Here is an 18,180-nt window from a genome sequence, read left to right as displayed (position 1 = left end):
AGAGAACATTAGTTATTGGGTGGATTAAAAATGTATGAAAGAAAGAAAGAAAGAAAGAAAGAAAGAAAGAAAGAAAGAAAGAAAGAAAGAAAATAAATAAATATCTCTCATGTTACCTTTCGATAGGTGCACCGAGGAAAAATCTGTAGGGAGCAGCATCCATGAGGATATACCTGAAAAATGTTTCCTTTATGGGGAGGGGGAAGAGAGAACACATGTGTAGCATTGCTTACCACATGGATCCTCTGTTTCACGCAAGGAACCCACATTCCTGTTGGTAGCTGGCACTGGTATAGAGATTCTTGATGCAAAGCAAAGGGTCCACATTATCAGCATTACTTCTCACAACTCCTGCAGTGAAAAGCTGCCGTATGAAAATGGTTAGTGGACTCCATGTTAGTGGAAGACTTAAAATATAGGTAGATCCAACGGTCACATCCCTGAAAAGACACAGAAACAAATGCGGGTGGGGGACACAGATGACCCTGAACTGTAATAGATGTGCCTATAAGAACACAGGAAGCTGACTTATTCCAAGGCCACCCATTGGTCCGTCTTGCTCAGTATCGTCTCTACTGACTGGCAGTGACTGTCCATGGTTTCAGACCAGAGTGTTTCTTAGCCATACCCAGAGATGTCAGAGGCTGCACCCGGGGCCTTCTGCGTGCAAAGCCGGTGATCCGCCACCAAGCTACGGCCATTTCCCCATCTCGAAGAAGTATTGGGCCACATGTATGTTCTTCCTGAGAATTATATTTCTAGGAAAAGGGTGGTGTTGTTTGGCAAGTAGGTTGGAGTGCTGGAGAAAGGGAGATGCGGCAGAGCGAGTGTGGATGCCGCAGGAGGAAAGCAGGCCACCGAGGAGCAAGTGACCCACGAGGCTCTCTCGTGCTGCTTCTGGTGCAGCTGTTCCCTGCTCCCCCAAATAAACAAAGCCAACACAGCGCACAGTGTGCCACTTCCACCCTCCCTGCACAGAGTAGGGGAACGCTGCAGGATACTCCATGGCGGGTGCCCTACAGATGCACCCCACCCCCCTCTTGCTTCCTCCAGGTTGACAAAGGGAAGGGGAAAGACTTGCTGAGTCAGAGAGCTGCAGTGGGAGTGAAGGGTGGGCTTGCTTTGATCAAAATGAACACATGGGTCCAAACGGCTTCATTTAAACCCCTAGGATTTCCCCATGAAAAATCGAACTTCCTAGACTGCTCTGCTAGAAGATACGCTTATTCCCCTTCACTACAGCAAGCCTGTCTGATCCTTGCATTTACTGTCACTCGTATGCAACTCTAATTTGAAAGGCCCATAAGCTCAGTGGGTAGAGCAGCTCCTTTGCATGCAGAAGGTTCCAAGTTCAATCCTGGTCATCTTCAGGCTGGGAAAGAACCCTGTCTGAAACCCTGGAGAGCAGCTGCTGGTTGGTGTAGACCAGCCATGGCCAACCTGGTGCCCTCCAGATGTGTCAGACTACAACTGCCATCATCCCCAGCCGGTAGGGCCTGGATGACTGGATACGATGGGAGCTATAGCCCAACACATCTGAAGGGAACCAGGTTGGGGAAAGCTAGCATAGACAATACTGAGCTCAATGGTGCAATGATCTATATAAGGCAGCTTCAGATGTTCCTATGTTCTAATCCTGTTACTTAAGAAGGAATCTGTGTTACTTTGCCTGACTGAAAGATGTACATGCCTTTGGCCATGTTGGCTGGGAATTATGAGAGCTGTGGTCCCACACATCTGGAAGGCCCCTGGTTGCACTGGACTAGATCCTATTATATAAACCATTACATAACTAAGAACAGATTACACAAATACGTATTACCAGTTTGGATTATCAATTTTTTTTTGCAACAGACAGGTGGCATTTGGTACACATGCAGTGTAAGACAACCTTACTACAAAAAAGCCTGAAAATGGAACCAAGGCATAGGACTCGGTCCTGCATTTATTTACTTTACCAGCCATGGATCTCAGGGTTGGACTGCCAGCTAGGAATGTCTTTATACTTGCAGAATGAACACTGTGTTCACTAGGATAGAATTTAGATCCCCTTCTTGGTAAAAACAGTGTGATTGTTACATGGGATGGAGCATTCCAGAAAGCAAATAAGCACATCAAAACAAAACAGGACTTTGCACATCCAAATTTCCACCCATCTAATAAGTCGCAATCACATAGGTGCACAATCTATCCCTAAGTAGGGATTTACTGAAACATCTAAAATAGATTTGAAGTAATTTAATACAGGCTATCAAGAGGATCGCATTTTAATTTAACAAATACATTATCCCATTTTATCTTCACATATGAATTCCCATTTGGGAGACACATGTTTTCACATAAATTATTTTAGACCTTTTATTTTAAATTGTGCTCATTTCAACAGAGCAGAAACCATTCATATTAAAATACCATAATAAATAGCAATGTTCATGTACAAAATGTAGATATTTCTAGTACTTAACAGAAAATATCACACACACATATAGAGAGAGTGGGACCTAACAGAGCAGTAAAAAAAAAAAAATCCTCCTAATATGCCAAGAACTGCTGGTCAAACTACTGAGACACAGTACAGGAAATCTTGAAACTCATTCATAGAATTTACCCCATTAAGGCCTTGTTCATACAATACTGGGCTACCGAGTCTCTTCACTGGGTGGAGGAATGCACCTCCCTGTGAAGACTGCATGCAACTGGTCCTGCAAAGCGGTCCAGGCCAGGACACATTTCATTTTACTTATTTATTTAATGCTGACACTACTCACTTAATATACTCTAAATCTGAGGTGAAAACTCCAAGACCTATGGGTTAATTTCCTGGGCAAATATCTTCTGCATTCTACATTGGACAAACAGGCCAGTCTCTACACAAAGTAATAAATGGACACAAATCTGACACCAGAAATGGGATTATTCAAAAAACAGTGGGCTAACATTTCAACCTCCCAGTGACACCCTGTCACTGACCTTAGAGTGGCCGTTCTTGAACAAAGGAACTTCAGACAGAGTGCTACCCCAAACTGCTGAATTACAATTTATCAAGGAGTTCAGCTCTATCTCCTGTGGCTTGAACAAAGGCTTTTTATCACACTACATGAGTTCATCAGCTTACCGCTGTAGGGATGTCTGCATCACCATCCAACAAGTGTTTTGTGACTGGCTACTGCTAATAAGATAATTATCTCTATCTGTACTTTCTGCATTTCATTTCCTTCTGACCTCGGTTACGATCCCTCCCCTTTCAACGAGGTGTGTACTTGTAACTCAGTATAACACTTCGTGCATCTGATGAAGTGGGCTGCAGTCCATGAAAGCTTATGACATAATGAATGTATTAGTCTTTAAGGTGCCACAAAACTCCTTCTTGTTTCTTTGATGGAAAGACATTCCAAAGCTTCAGGGTAGCAACAGAGAAAGCCCTTCTTCTTATGGAGACCAACCTGGTACTTTCATCAGGGCCTCCTCAGTAGATCTTAACTCAACATCTTAGACTGCTCTGGGGTTACTTCACTTGAGTCCAAACACAATGGGCTGAGTCCAGACTTAAGTGTGTGCAACAGGGCTGGCAGAAGCAGACTTCCTGGCCCCCTACTCCCTATGGTTTTCAGGGAACCCCTCAGCTCCCTGCACCACAAGGGGCTGGGAGGGCTACTGTAGGGAAGTGGGGATGGCAAGAGTCCACTTTCACCAGCCCCATTGCATGGTCTTGAATCAGAATCTAACCCATTTTTTTTCAATAGAGGCCACTCACATTCAGTGTCAACTTATCAACTGTTAAATAATCAAGTGAAGAGAAATGAAGTATTGTACATGTGTATATCAGAAGTGAGAGGAAAATACCCAGCTAGATGATTCTGCTCTCCTATAACAAAAGGAAACCTTTTTTCTCATCTTCTCTGTGGTGGTTTAGGCAATTATTGGTAGTAGTAGTAGTAGTAGTAATGATTTTATTATGGCATAACAAAGTGACATATGGTAGTAGATTAAATAAGATTTACAGATCACAAGGCAAGTCCCCTTACATGACAATCCTACACATGACTATTCAGTAGTCCCACTGAGTTCAGTGGGGCTTACTCCCAGGTAAGTGGGTACACATTGCTGCCTTAGTAAAAGATCAAAACTCCTTACTACTATGGGAGTACCTCCACAGGGGAACGTTCTTTCCCTTAATTCTAGTACACTTTTTAGCGTAAGCTTCAAACATAGGACAGAAGAACTGATGCGAGTCAGGTTTTTGATGGAAAACCACATTTTCCCTTATGGGCTGTAAACTGTACATAACTCACAATTCCCCGCATGTGCCATAGTAGGCGGGGGGGGGGGATCAGGGTGGTCTATGTTTCAGGTTGAATAATTGCACCCAATATCCCCCTGCCCCACCCCAAAACGAAACCTCTATCAAGAAGCTTTCTTGCTTTCATTTGGTCTGCATACAAATATTAAAACAAAATTTTATGCCCCCCACCAAATATAGCAAGATCATCTGCACAGGACAGTTACATACATTTTTCTTTAAGCCAAGGGTTTTGTGCCTTTGGTAACATCCTCACATTTAACTGCTGAACATAAGCAGCTTTATACTAGAGATGCACATTAGTTCATCCCCACAAGTGCATCGAACAGTAGAAATGGGACTGCACCTGCTGGCCACACATTCAACATTAATGAGAAAGGGCTGCACGAGAGCAGGGATCTTCCTTGCGATCAGCAACCTTGAATGGCCTAGTGCTCCCATTTGTGAGGAAGACGCCTACACACATAGGACTCTCTCATTAATGCTGTACATGTAGCATTACAAGGGTGTGCCTGGGAGGCACATTAGCATTAGGGCAGGGCTAGCAGGCACACATGTTCAGTGAACATATAAGAGAGTTGTGTGAAGAGCCCTGTTGATTCAGTCCATTAGCATATCTATTCTACTTTGGATCACTAAGGCCCAGGGACTCAGGCCTGCTACATTTAGTTGCAAATGCCAAGGACTGGACCTGGAACATTATGCATGCAAAACATGTGCTATAACAAGGATTCATTTATTGAACTGGACTGGAAGATAAAGCTGTCAATGACTACTAGTCATGATGGCTAGAGCCTTTTCTCTTTTTCTGAGAAAAGCTTCTGAATTTTAATAACAACGGCTATGCATTACCTCCAGTATCAGAGGCAATATGCCTCCAACTGCCAGCTCCTGAGTCACATAAGTGGGAGGATGCTAATGCACTCATGTCCTGTTTGTGGACTGTCCATAGGTATCCAATTGGCCACTGATGGAACAGAATGCTGGGCTAGATAGGCTTTTTGTCTAAACATAGAATGATAGAATAATAGGTTTGGAAGGGGCCTATAAGACCATTGAGTCCAACCCCCTGCTCAATGCAGGGATCCAAGTCAAGCATCCCTGACAGATGGCTGTCGAGCTTCAACTTGAATGCCTCCAGTGTGGGAGAGCCCACCACCTCCCTACATAATTGGTTTCATTGTCATATTGCTCTAATAAAGCACAGTTCATCTTACATTCTTAAATATGGGTGCCCCTCTTCTGATAACATTGTGGGTGCTAAGCTTCGCCTGACTCCATCCCCAAACTTACTAAACGGCACTTCTGGGTGAAAGGACACAGCATCAAAATCACCACCCAAACTCATCATGAGATTAGGCCTGCGACCTCCTCCCAGTTTCAGTGTATTCAATTAACAGGTCTGAAAATATGAATAATTCTATTCATGCCCCTAGCAACTTTTGAAATAAGTTTTTCAATATATTTTTCAAAATCAGAAATATGTATAGGTCACAAAGACATCCCTTCAAATAACAGCAACATTTAACAAAATACAATCCCTTTTTATTCATATTCAGGTTTTATTCAGAATTAACATTTATAGTTCAAAAATAATCCATTTCCTGTACATATATTTTAAAAAAATACATCAGCTTATCAATAAATGCTTCAGGTTAAAATTTTCAAACAGTTCCACTGTTACTGTATTGTAATGATTGTATTTGTGTATTGCCACAGTAATAATAATAAATTAATAAAAGGAGACTGGATAAAATGCTGAGATATTTAAGTGGGAAAATGTGGCAAAAATCATGCACCAAATTTGGTCACCCTATCATAAATAAATAACTAAATAATAATAATAATAATAATAATAATAATAATAATAATAATAATAGACAATATACAGGAACAAGTTAAATAGCACTTACACCAGGTCCATAGAAAAGACAGGGGCTGTCAATGTAAGAAAACAGGAGAAAATTAAGCCCAACCGCGTAGAGTGAATAAGTGAAATTCAGAACACTCTTTAAAAGATAACCAGCCCCCTTTGCTAACTGGTATTTCTAAAAGATTGCCATTTTAAAAGCATGCACATCTATGTTACTAACTCAGACTTTGTATTTTATGAGGCAAGTGATCGTATAATTTTTATTGCTTGGATCTTATTGCTAGACAGAGGATAGGAATTCAGTTTTCATTTAGACTTGTGTAAGACTTGTGTTTGCTTTGGTTAACTACTAAGGTATCAAGCATTTGAGGACAAATTTAATAAGGGTTTATCACATTCACCCTTCCAAGGGTAGGGCTGAGGAGATGCCAATGCTCATTTAAGACAACTGGCAAAATAAACAGTAAATTGATAGTCTTAGTATGTAATACTTTATTTCTGGTATTAAAGAAAAATCAACAACATTTGAACCCAGAACTTCAAAATGTTTTCAGGCCTTTTAGATATATTATTAATTTTAAAAGGCACTCTCTCTATTCACATATCAACCTGAAAATGGGGATAGTCTTTGGGGGAGGGGTTCTTACAATGCTATAATTCTCTATTAAGCTTGAAGAACATCTGAAAAATCCCACTCATACCAATATGACTGCCTCTCCCCCTACACTCTCCCCCTACTCATATATCTGTGCACGTGATGCACAAGAGCTATGCAGGTGGGCCTACAGGAGTAGACCCAAGAGACTATATTGCAAGATGCGGCCTCCTTCCAACCATTGTTGTGCAAAGGAAGGGCCAGTTCACAACAGATTGGCATGTAAAATGTACATGCAGCACACTGTGGGAACCTTAGGCTTGTGCACACTTTCTTACAAACATGCACGCACACATAGAATGTGCATTACAATTGGACTCATACATGCACATATCCCCATAGTCATACACCCTACGTTGGGATGTTGAACATCTTTCAGCTTCAGGGCCAAATTCTGTTTTCAAGAAGCTCTCAAGGGCAGCATTTGAGTGGCCAAAGGAAAAGGGGACTGGATCAAAAATACCAGCATATTTTAGCATTGTTGCCAGTAATGAAGCCTTCGGAGCGGCATTTCAACCTTTTAGAATGAGGAAAAAACTGCACAAAAGCCAAGAAACCACCAATGGTTGGTGGTCTGGGAAAAGGGAGGGCTGTTTGGCCCCTGGGCCTGAGGTTCTCGAAGCCTGACCTACATAGACAAGCGTAAGTTTGATTGCAAGACCCCCTTCTACATGTCTGTGAGGTTAGGGACTCCTGCATCACCTCAGGACTTGCTCCCACATGCTGCTTTTTGTACCACTTGCATACCAGGCCATTTTGTGAACCAGCCTGATAGTTCCAGAGAATCTCAGTTTTTATGTCTTACTAGCCTTACGAGCAATGTTTGAACACATTAAGATAGGCCTGAATTAGCCGTTACACTAAGACCACAACCCTAATTACACTGACTACGGAGTAAGCTCCCTCGAACTCAGAAAGACGTCTGAATCAATACACTTGCTATCATGCTGCAGGTAACCTATGGAATACAACATCTGAATCAATATGCTTGCGATCATGCTGCAGGTAACCTATGGAATACAATTACAGCCTAGCTGTGGTCCCCTTATACTCATGTAAATTATCAACTTTTGGGGGAGAGTTATAGATTTTGCCTGACTTGATCAACATCGTGGACTCCCTTAAAATCCCATGAGCTTAGTCCTTAGGGGCTGGTTCTTCGTCACAAGACAGAGGGCCAGTTGACAACATTCCCAACTACTGGGAAATTTTGAATTCAAGCAGCCAGCCCTGATGAGCATGAGAAAAGGCAAAAAAACCCTATACAGGAAACATTGGGGCGGGGGGGGGGGGCACAAGTAACGGAGGACATACATACCAACATGCCAGCCTCCCAAACCCTTGAATTAAGTCCAAAGGTTGAGGCTCAAACAGAAAGGATATTAAGCCCCCAAGCCCAGCCTGCTTTAAATCTCATCTCTCTCTCTCTCTTTCTTTTAACATACATCTAACTGATCTGAACATTTGGCATTATCAAAGCCAGGGCCATTGACGATGTATGAAATTATTGCTTGGGCTATCATTAGAATCTGGCTGATCTTTGTACAGGTCACAAAAATGTGTATTTGAGGGCAACGTGCATTTTAAACAATGTGCACATTTGTGAGCAATCACAGTGTGAAACTATGGACAAACAATGGACAAACAACCACTCATCTCTAAGGCTCCTCTACAAACCCCCCATATCTCACTGTGGAAATTGCACAAATGGCAAAATAGGGCAACAAGCAAACCATTAGGGACAAGTTACGATTCTGGGCCAATTAAAGGAATTAGCTGTGGCCCTCAAACTCCTGAAAGATGTTCAGCAACTCCCCTCTGGTCCAACACACCCCACCACTGCTTATGAGGCTGCCTACTTTGGCATCACAAAATGAACGTCTCTTTTAGAAGTTGGGTTCTTATTCAAATTTAATATGCCCCTTACCCAACACAAAGGGCTTGATCCAGGCAGCCATAGTATCCCCGTACAGAGCATGTTCATTAGGGCACAACCCTGACCCTCCCTCCCCCCTCCCCCCAGACTCTAGCCTCTTGACTATGTGTGGTGGGGGGAGGCTGGACGGGATATCGGAGTGCTGCACATTCCTCCGGTTTCCCACAATGGCCAGGCCTGCACATGCATCCATGCATATACTCTGCATCAGAAGTGGGGTTCTCCTATGTTATGCTCTATTACGTCCTATGGCGATTGCTCAATGCACTGCATCCAAAGTGGAACAGCTCAAGTCCAATGTTTTTAATACATAAATATGTACAAAACAAAAGTTAGAAAAATATTTAATTTCTGCAATTTTAAATAATTGCTGGAAAGTGTTAATACAGGAATACATTAATATTTGTACAATTAAACTTTTTCATATATATATATATATATATATAGAGAGAGAGAGAGAGAGAGAGAGCGAGCGCACGCGCGCGCAAGCTTCATTTTTCATAGCAGCCTTTGCATTGCAAGTGAAAAGGTGTCAAAATATGGTAGAATATGATCTACCTACAGTTTGCGCTGCATATTATCGCATAAGCAGCAATATTAATCCTCCCTTCTGGGAGAACATCCGTACCAGGGCTAAAGTTTCAGGAACAAGGAGTGCTGTTCCTGGGTAATGTAGACAGAGCTGATGCCTTGCATATCTTGCATAAACCATCCGAATTTCATAAGTGCACAGTACTTTGAAGGGGAAGGGGGAAATCCTAGAATCATTTCACAAACATATCAATTTAAACCCAGAAGGTCAAGCTGACACCTTCTTCAAATGAGAAGGGGGGCGGGGTGGACAGAGAGAGAGGTACTATCAATGCGACAACAGCCTGTGCAATGGGAACGCACTTACGCTATGGTGGAACAAAGCCACTGCACAATGCAATTACAATACCAGCACTCCACCCAAGGTTGGGTGCTTTCCCCACTCTCTCTTGGGGAAAAGGGCATACCAAAAAAGGAGGTGTTGCCAAGGGAGAGTATATCAGTAACTAATATTGAGCTTGTTTTTATTGAGTTCCTGTTCCAGATTTCCTATCAGAACATCAATGCTTTCCTGCAAGTCTTTGAGGTTTACCCGGTGGTTCACTGTAGAATCCATTGTTTGCATTGTCAAATAAGCCTGAAATGTATGTTCTTTGGACATGCAATTGGGTCGCACAAGCAACTTATCTGAACCATCCACTCTGCTGCCGTCATCCCCACTTTCTGCATCTTCGGAAGGGACGTCGTCATAGTCTGCTTCATTCAGAGCCTCTTTGGGGCTGATAAAGTACCTCTCTCCGCAGCCACTCCAGTCTCCAGCATAGCGGTTACTTGAAGGGCTATCCAGTCTGGCTGGTCTGGACCTTAGGATCCCAGACACCTCGGTACCACTTAAGTTCAACATTTGAGGCCGCTGCTTCTTGGGTCTCAGATAATTCACTGAGCACTGCTGCTCAGGCACAGCAGATCCTTTGGCAGTCAAAGGTTGCACTAAGACAAAACACAGTTTTAATACATATTAGCTGAACTTCATGTATCAAAAGAAACTAGCAGTGCAACGGTTGCCATTCTTTCCGCTTTGATACAACTTGGAACATGCATTTATGCATGCAGATTTAACAGCCAATATATTCTACTATTTTGGTTTTGGTACTAGCTAGTAATCTTATATTAGGAGGGGAAAGCCTAACAGAAAAAGTTCTGTCTAAAAACTACCATGCCTTAGTCAATCTACAACTGCAGGAGTCCATTAAACTTAGAAGTGCCTTGATTAACTTTGCCAGTTAATCACAATCCATAATCACAATACAGTTCAAGTAAGAGCTGAAGAGCTTCCATCTGCCATCCGCATTCAGTTGTGTAAGAGAAAGCAGGCACAGCAAGGGTTAAATCATTTGTAAATAAAGTCACCACTCTAGAAAGCTGTCCTTTTGGGATCCAAATGTGTGCAAAGCCAGCTGAAGCTTTCCAATGTTTCTTTCTAAGCAGCCATTAACTCCAGCTCAGAGGGAGGAAAAATAAACTCAACACACATTTGGTATCTTTATTACCTGGACTCATGGTTTTACAGCCCAAGAAACTAAGGTCTCCTCTTGTTACCGGCTTCCTACAGTAAACAGTACAAATGTTTTATTGATCAATCACTACTGCATATTTCAACTGCAAATTCCTTTGTCCTGTGGGTATTGCTATTACTAATGCATCTACCACCACGCCAGTTTTGTGTAATTTTAAGATGCGCTGGCTGCTTTGTGGAACACGAAAGGGGCACCATTCAGGCCCAGAAGGCTTAAATCTATCAGTAGGGGTTTGTAAGGGATAGGGAAAAGGAAAAGGTCTAAACAGAGGAGACGGAGCCTCCAGATGTTGCTGGACCACAACTCTCATCAGCCCTAGCCAGTATAGCCAATGGTTAAGGAATATGGAAGCTGCAGTTCAACAACATCTCAAGGGCCGCATGTCCCCCACCCTGGCCTAACAGATGACAGCACAGAATATTGAAGGTTATCAGGATCCAGAAGGAAGCTGAGAGACCTGGGAACAGTGTGCCAATTATAGGGGGAACAGAGGGGGGTTGGCCCCCTTATCTTTTGTGACAGCTTCCCCAGCTACTGTTTTAGAAGGCTATAGGTGTGGGGGAGGGGGTGCAATGATTTGGCTAAAACTGATAAGAGTCCAGGGGTGGGCATTGTGGATTTCATTACACAATCTTTCCCTCATAATTCAAGCACTGGGTAGCGTGAATTGGTCCAAGTAGGGGGATGGCTTGTTAGAAGGCATGAAGATGGAAGAAACAGGGCTAAGAAACAGGGGAGGAAAGGATCTTGCATGACCTGGAGTTTGTAAGAAGAGGAAAAAAGAGAAAAGGGTGAGAGAGTTTGAAAGAAAGTATGGGCTTTCACATACAACACTTAAAGGTACATTTCAAGCTTTTTATGCAGTGTATGCATCACGTGGTAAAGAGTGCAGAAGATAACGTGATTGAACATACTAGCAAGTATAGTTTTGGCAAATGCACTACAGAAAGCAGCAGTACAAAACCACTTATGTGGGGGAAAAAATCCTAAATTGTAAGGATTAGGAGCTTGAATGTGAACAAGCTTCCTTGGGCAAAAGGCTAGAGAAAAGTGGTAGAAAACATACTTTGTATGCGGAATGTCCCAGGTCCAATCCTGGCATCTCCAGGTAGGTTTGAGTAAGGCTCCTGTCCAAAACCCTAGAGGACTACTGCCAGTCTCTGAAGATGATACTGGGCTAGATGGAAGAACAGTCTGACTCGGTATAGGGCGGCTTCCTGTGTTCCAAGTGCAGTGAATATTACTATTTAGAAATGCAACATGTGCATGTAAACAGAGGGAAGAAATCCAGCTCCGCTTTTCTTTCATTAATGACCACTAATTTTAAGCATAAAACAGGCCTAAAGAGTACACGACCATTCTTCACATTGGGCATCAGGCAGAAAAGGGAAAAGTGTTGGAAAAGCTCCTTCTGTTTGAGGCACAGAATGGATACTACATGTAACCACTAGTGTGCGCAACATGTTATGTCTGATACACAACTACAAATTATTAGACACTTTTCTACTAGAAGTATCCAAAGTGGCATACTTTTAGTAGAAAAATAGAAAGGTCAGCATGGTGCAGTGGTTAGAGTGCTGGACCGGGACTCAGGAGATCTGTGTTCTAGTCGCCACTTGGCCATGAAGTTCACTGGGTGACTTTGGGCCAGTCACCTACCTCACAAGGTTGTTGTGAGGATAAAATGGAGAGGACGAGGACTAATTAAGCCATCTTGGGTTCCTTGCAAGAGGAAAAAAGGTGGGATATAAATGTAATAATAAACAAATACAACATAAAACAAGCAAAACATCTTCTTTTCAAAAATGGCACCAACCCACTTGTGAAGCCACTGCTGTTTTCCCCCACCCCCCATTTTAATCCAATGCCATTTTTAGGTTTGTACTGAAATTTGATGGGTTTTTTTAAAAAAAATATTCTATAACGGTAAACCACTGTGGGAGTTCTAACCACTTTGAACTGAAGGAGGTGATATCAGATTTTAAAGAAATAAAGCAAACTGTAGTATTAAGTCTTGGAAAAGCAACATTTGCAGGAGTATACCAAAAGCCAAATCCTGCACAGCAGCAGCATGACACAAGCTAGGAGCCAACATATGCAAGTGTTTACTGTGGCCACCACTTTTCTAGATGATAATGTGAACGAGCTCTCGTTTGAGCCCAAATGCCTCCCTACAGAAGTGAGTCGGGGGGGGGGGGGTGTCTCTTCTTAGTCTTTAACAGTTCTGCTTTTTTTTTTTTTTTTAAGAAAAGGAGGGGGGAACACCCTGCACATCAACAAAAGCTCTTCTGTTTAGGCTTTGCTCTCTTAAGGCAAAGGGGTCATGTGTTAAACCTTAAGTGCCAGCTTTGTTACGCTTGCTGACTTAACAAGGACTATGTGTTTTCTATTTATTAAAAAAATGAGGAGCTGAACTGGGGCACAAGCATGTTATCAGGTTTTCCAAATCCATAGGATTAATTCTGGAGAACTGATGCTCTGGCGTTGTTTCCTTCAGAGCAACGGAGCTCACTCCACGATGTTTAATTAAATTCTTGAAGAGCCAAAGGACACTGCATGATACCATGCAGCTACAGAAGCATTAGAAATTCTCTCATTTATGCCACCATTTGCTTCTTTGACAATAAACACATAGCTATACAGAATGGAGAAAAGCCTTGTCCTCACATGTGATGGTTTATAACTCCACTTTAAATCAGTGATACATCAATCCTAGGCCAACCATATGCAACCCTAATTTTCTAGGCATTTTACCTGGACAAACAGGTTGATTTGTCCAATTGCTGATAAAACCTCAGCTTTCCACTGTTAATTGACATCCTGGTCATCCTGGCTGCAACAGACTTTGAATGTAGGGCTGCAGACATCTGTGCTGTCTCACACACTGGCATTACACACACGGCCACCAGAAGATGCTGCTGCTGAAGCACAGTCACATTGCTCAGAAAGCACTTTCCTCTTTCAGCCTGGCCTACGCAAAGCAGTTTGGAAAGCAGCTGCCTTGAACGACTACTAGGCTCAGAGTTGCATTTATAAGGGCCTGCCTTGAGAGGATTCAGGAGTAACGGTTGTGAAAAAGGTTATGGAGAACAACAAGTAGAGAAAAAGAAGGGAGTGGCAGAGGCTCTCCGTAACAAGGTCAAAGAAAGGCAAGAGGGCCCATAAATAGGATTCTTTTCAGGATATGCTCTTTGGACAAAGGGTGTTATGGTGGCAAGAGACATAGTTACTGAGCCAGTACTGACAGGGATATTTCAAGGCATTTGGATAATAAGTACATGTTCCTAGATATTGAACCTGTGCAGGGGCTTGGACCTGTCAAGTTTTTGTCTTCTTTGCATAGGGGCATCAATACTCTCCTCTGCCCCTAATTCTGTAAAATTTAATTACAGAACCTGCTTGCTTGTATATTAACACATACATCCAGAGAGAACACACTCATGAAGTTGTTAAGCATTGGATGGATCCACGTGTAGATAACAGAGAATCATCTGCACACCACATAAGTTGGCAGCGAAGGTGCAGTTATTACATACCTGTCCTTACCAACCTGCCCAGTCACTGAGGTCATCAGAGGGCATGTCCCTGGTGGTTCCACATGGACCCACGGCCTGACTGGAGTCCACCAGGAAAAGAGCTTTCAGTGTGGTTGCCCCTCCCTATGGAATTCCCTGCCTTTGGAGGTCAGACAGGCGCCAATGTTGTGCTGCTTCTGATGCCTCCTGAAGACATTGTTAGGTCAGGAGGCCTTCCTTAAGTGACCAGCCACAGTTGGTCAAAACTCACTTTAAAAACATTAATTATTTTAACACAATGTTTTTATTATTTTATCCTATCTGCTGTTCACTGCTCCGAAATCTTTGGATGTGGAGCAGTATACAAATATTGTAAACAAACAAACAAATAAGACACTAGACAGCCGGGCAGGAGATGGAAGATCAAGCGCTGGCATTGTTACTCATGCAACATCTGTCTCTAAGACTGAGCTGGCTTCCTGAACATTACTGACCTCCAACTTGTGCAGCACAACGAAGTTAGAATTTTATTCTGCACACTCCATCTTTCCTGTCTTCATGACTGATGACAGAGCTTGAATGGGAGGAGACAAGGGCAGCTTCTAAACATGGTTCTAGGACCTCAAAGCCAGTTGAAGTAGAGCGGCATTGCAGCAAGTGTTCCATTCCCTCTGTAGTCCATATCAACCATCAGATAGGAGCAAGTGGGTAGCACCAAGGAATTCTCTACCCCCTTAGGGAGAATTCAGATGGCCCATTTGATCTAGCAAGAACTTATCAAGAAATGAATTTGTCTGGTAATCTTTAATACACCACAGATATATGACAAGGTTGGAAACTGCAGTAAATCCACGTGGAGCTTTGAATTGGTTCCCTATCCTCATTGCTTGTCTTCTAGAGGGTAACGTCGTAAATCTAACGCTGTTTTTATAATCCCACACACAGCCTCAGGGATTTGCTACAGCAGCCTGGAATGGGTGCAAAAAAAGAAAGGATACAACCTTATCTTTCAAAAATAAAAAATCAAGGTGGAAGAAGGGGCTCAAGACCAGCCTGACATTAATTAAATTTGTCTACTCAGTAAAAAAAAAAATGTGTTAAAACCCAATCTATCCCCTACAAAACATTTGTTCGTACTAAACACATTGTTGAGAATGTTCTGTGAGCATCTCTTCAGCTTGTGTTGATTAACCAATATCACACTTAGTTTGAAGATATATAACGCAAGTATCACTTGCACAAAGGTCCTATACTATTTCAAAGAGACATAACACTTGATCACAGTTAACCTTAAAAAGTTTGAATTGCAATTAGCCCATCTTAATAAACTCAAGGCATGGCTCATTCAAAACTGCTACTCCTCAATACAAAAGGCATACAACAACAAAAAACACTTATGTAAAAATGACACTATCTTCCACTGCGCAATCAGATTTCCCAGTCTGTTTTGCCTACTTGATTTACTGGGATCATCATCTTTACTCCTGACTACTGAAATAGTTCTGCTTGAAATGGAATTAAGCTCTTGATACCAAGTATTTTTGGCTTCAGCAAACATTCTGAAAATACTCCTAGGGTGTAAGTTATCTGTTGAGACACAAGTGACTGGTGAGAGGGGGGAAAGCAAGAAGAGAGGGAGCCTCTTCCACCACTGCCACCCCAACTATATGAGTACCAGTGTTCTGAAATGCTACAAGTTATATTGAAAACATGGCATTTTTGCTAAACTACTTTCCAGTAATTGTGCAGGGAAAGAGCACTTTAGCCTACATTTCCTATTTTTCCACTTCCTCTACTGCAGCTCACGTGCAACAAAATTAGAAGTTATTACTGCTACCACCTTTTATTTAAAATATTGTTTCCCCTCTTTCCTCACAGAAACTCAAAAGGAGTTTACAATAAACAATGCAATAAAAGTTAAAAACATTGCCTCCTAGGACACTGTTACTGACCTTAAAAGTGGCCATTCCTGGGGTGGGGACTTCAAATGGGAGCCTCTAGCACAAAACTGAAGGCCAATTACAACTTACCAGGAAGTTAAATTCTATCATCAGTGGCCTGAATTGAGATAATGAGTTTTTATCTTGCTACAGACATTGATTAGCTTACCAATGCCAAGATATTTGTGTTACCATCAATGCTGCTTTTTGAATGGTCATTATGACCATATTACAACATAACTGTCAGTCTATACCTCTGCATTTTATTTCCCTCTGACCTCAGTGCTTACAAATTTCCCCTCTCTATAAACACGGGTGTATATAACTGCCACCTTAGGATAACACTGTGTGCATCTGATGAAGTGGACTTCAATCCATGAAAGCTTATGCCATAATAAATTTGCTAGTCTATAAGATGCCACCACACTCTTTGTTGCTTTTGCTGCAATGGATTAACACAGCTACTCCTCTGGAAACAAAAGTGAGATCTTCTCAACACACACGCCGCTAAGACTTTTTACCTGGCCACAACTGGAGTAGGTAATGTAAAACTTCTATGTGTTTTTTGAAATCCAAGGCACTGGCAAGCTCTTCTGAATCTGTGAAAACTCTGTTGTTATGATTGGTGGTTTCCTGCCGCTGGCTCAGTAACACAGGCCCGAAACATACAGCTAAGTTCTGGCACGTCATTCTGTTTACTTCATGGTGTGAAGCCACCAATTTTAGATGGTCCAACAGCATCCTTAGAGTTGCCTAAAATAAATTTTGAAAAAAAAGAACTGTTTTGGTTAGTTATCTGCAGAAAAAAAGAGCCAGGTTTTATCTTCCTGAAGGTCTTGTCCTTTTAATGTAGCCACAACATTGTCATTTATGCACAATGCCAACAGTCAACAGAAGATAACCTTCTGATAGTACCTTTGTGTGTGTTAAACAGAAGGGCACTGGTGTTTTTACAGCTGCTCACTATTCTGTAATTCCTCTTCCAGGAAAGTTTTGTAAAGGGTACTAAGCTGCAATCCCATGCACACTTATCTAGAAGTAAGCCCCACGCAATAGAGTATATGCACAGAATTGTGCTGTACAACATATTGGATGCGTAATTAGTGACAGACAGGCATGGGGCCATTTTAGCTATGGTTCATATCATCTTTAGTCCAGAGAGAGAGGCTTTTACAATCAGCCCAGTCCCATGAACTGCTTTAATGGCAACCCATTGGATTAATGTTTAAGATTGAAGCCAAAGCTGATGGATGAGGAAAGGGTAAGATAATAGAGAAAAACATAAATAGTCCTTTTTGTAAGGCTTCAGAGTTAAGTAACTCTGCTTAGAAAAACGTTGCCAATGTCTAGCTGCCTGCCTATAAAATGGTACAGCTGGTTCTTTTCATTGGAGTCCTTGACAGAAGGTTAGAATACCACATTGCAATAAAGCATGTGCCGACTGTATGTACAAAAATGAAGCAACCGCTTTTAGTTAGAAGTGCCTGAACATCATAGTGCAGAAGGAAAAAGTCACCATCTGGTAGCTTATCAAGTCACTTAAAAAAAAACACCCTGATATTCAAAACAGGTACATGATTGTTGACTGATGGTTAAATATTCACTGTGTTCTACTTTGTTCAAAATCAATTTCTGTTTCTATCAACAACATTGAATTAAATCCTTTCATTTATGTTTAGTCACTCACAGCCATTGCACAATCTCACTCAATTTCATAAACCCTATGTAACGTCTGAGTATTTATTTCTCGCTATGTGAAAAGGACCACACAGTACTGTGGTCCTTTTCTCGCTATGTGAAAAGGACCACAAGCTGTTCTGCCTGACAGGGATCTAAAAAGGGGTATGTATGTA

General features: G+C 42.0%; 1 protein-coding gene across 1 annotated transcript in view; it reads right to left on the bottom strand.

The window, feature by feature from the left end:
- Positions 1 to 9,794: 9,794 nt before the first annotated feature.
- Positions 9,795 to 18,180, bottom strand: part of SYDE2 (synapse defective Rho GTPase homolog 2) — a 48,910-nt gene continuing 40,524 nt past the window's right edge. The window contains exons 6-7 of the mRNA XM_084848219.1: positions 16,849 to 17,080; positions 9,795 to 10,285 (exon numbers count right to left, since the gene is read on the bottom strand). Of these exons, the coding sequence (XP_084704345.1) occupies positions 9,795 to 10,285; positions 16,849 to 17,080 (723 nt within the window). The remainder of the gene's footprint in view (positions 10,286 to 16,848; positions 17,081 to 18,180) is intronic.

The sequence above is a fragment of the Heloderma suspectum genome, chromosome 4 (genome assembly GCF_057233095.1).
Source record: "Heloderma suspectum isolate Gila_16-S chromosome 4, 16-S_ref, whole genome shotgun sequence".
Taxonomy (NCBI): Eukaryota; Metazoa; Chordata; class Lepidosauria; order Squamata; family Helodermatidae; genus Heloderma; species Heloderma suspectum.
This window is presented reverse-complemented; position numbering and strand designations above follow the sequence as displayed.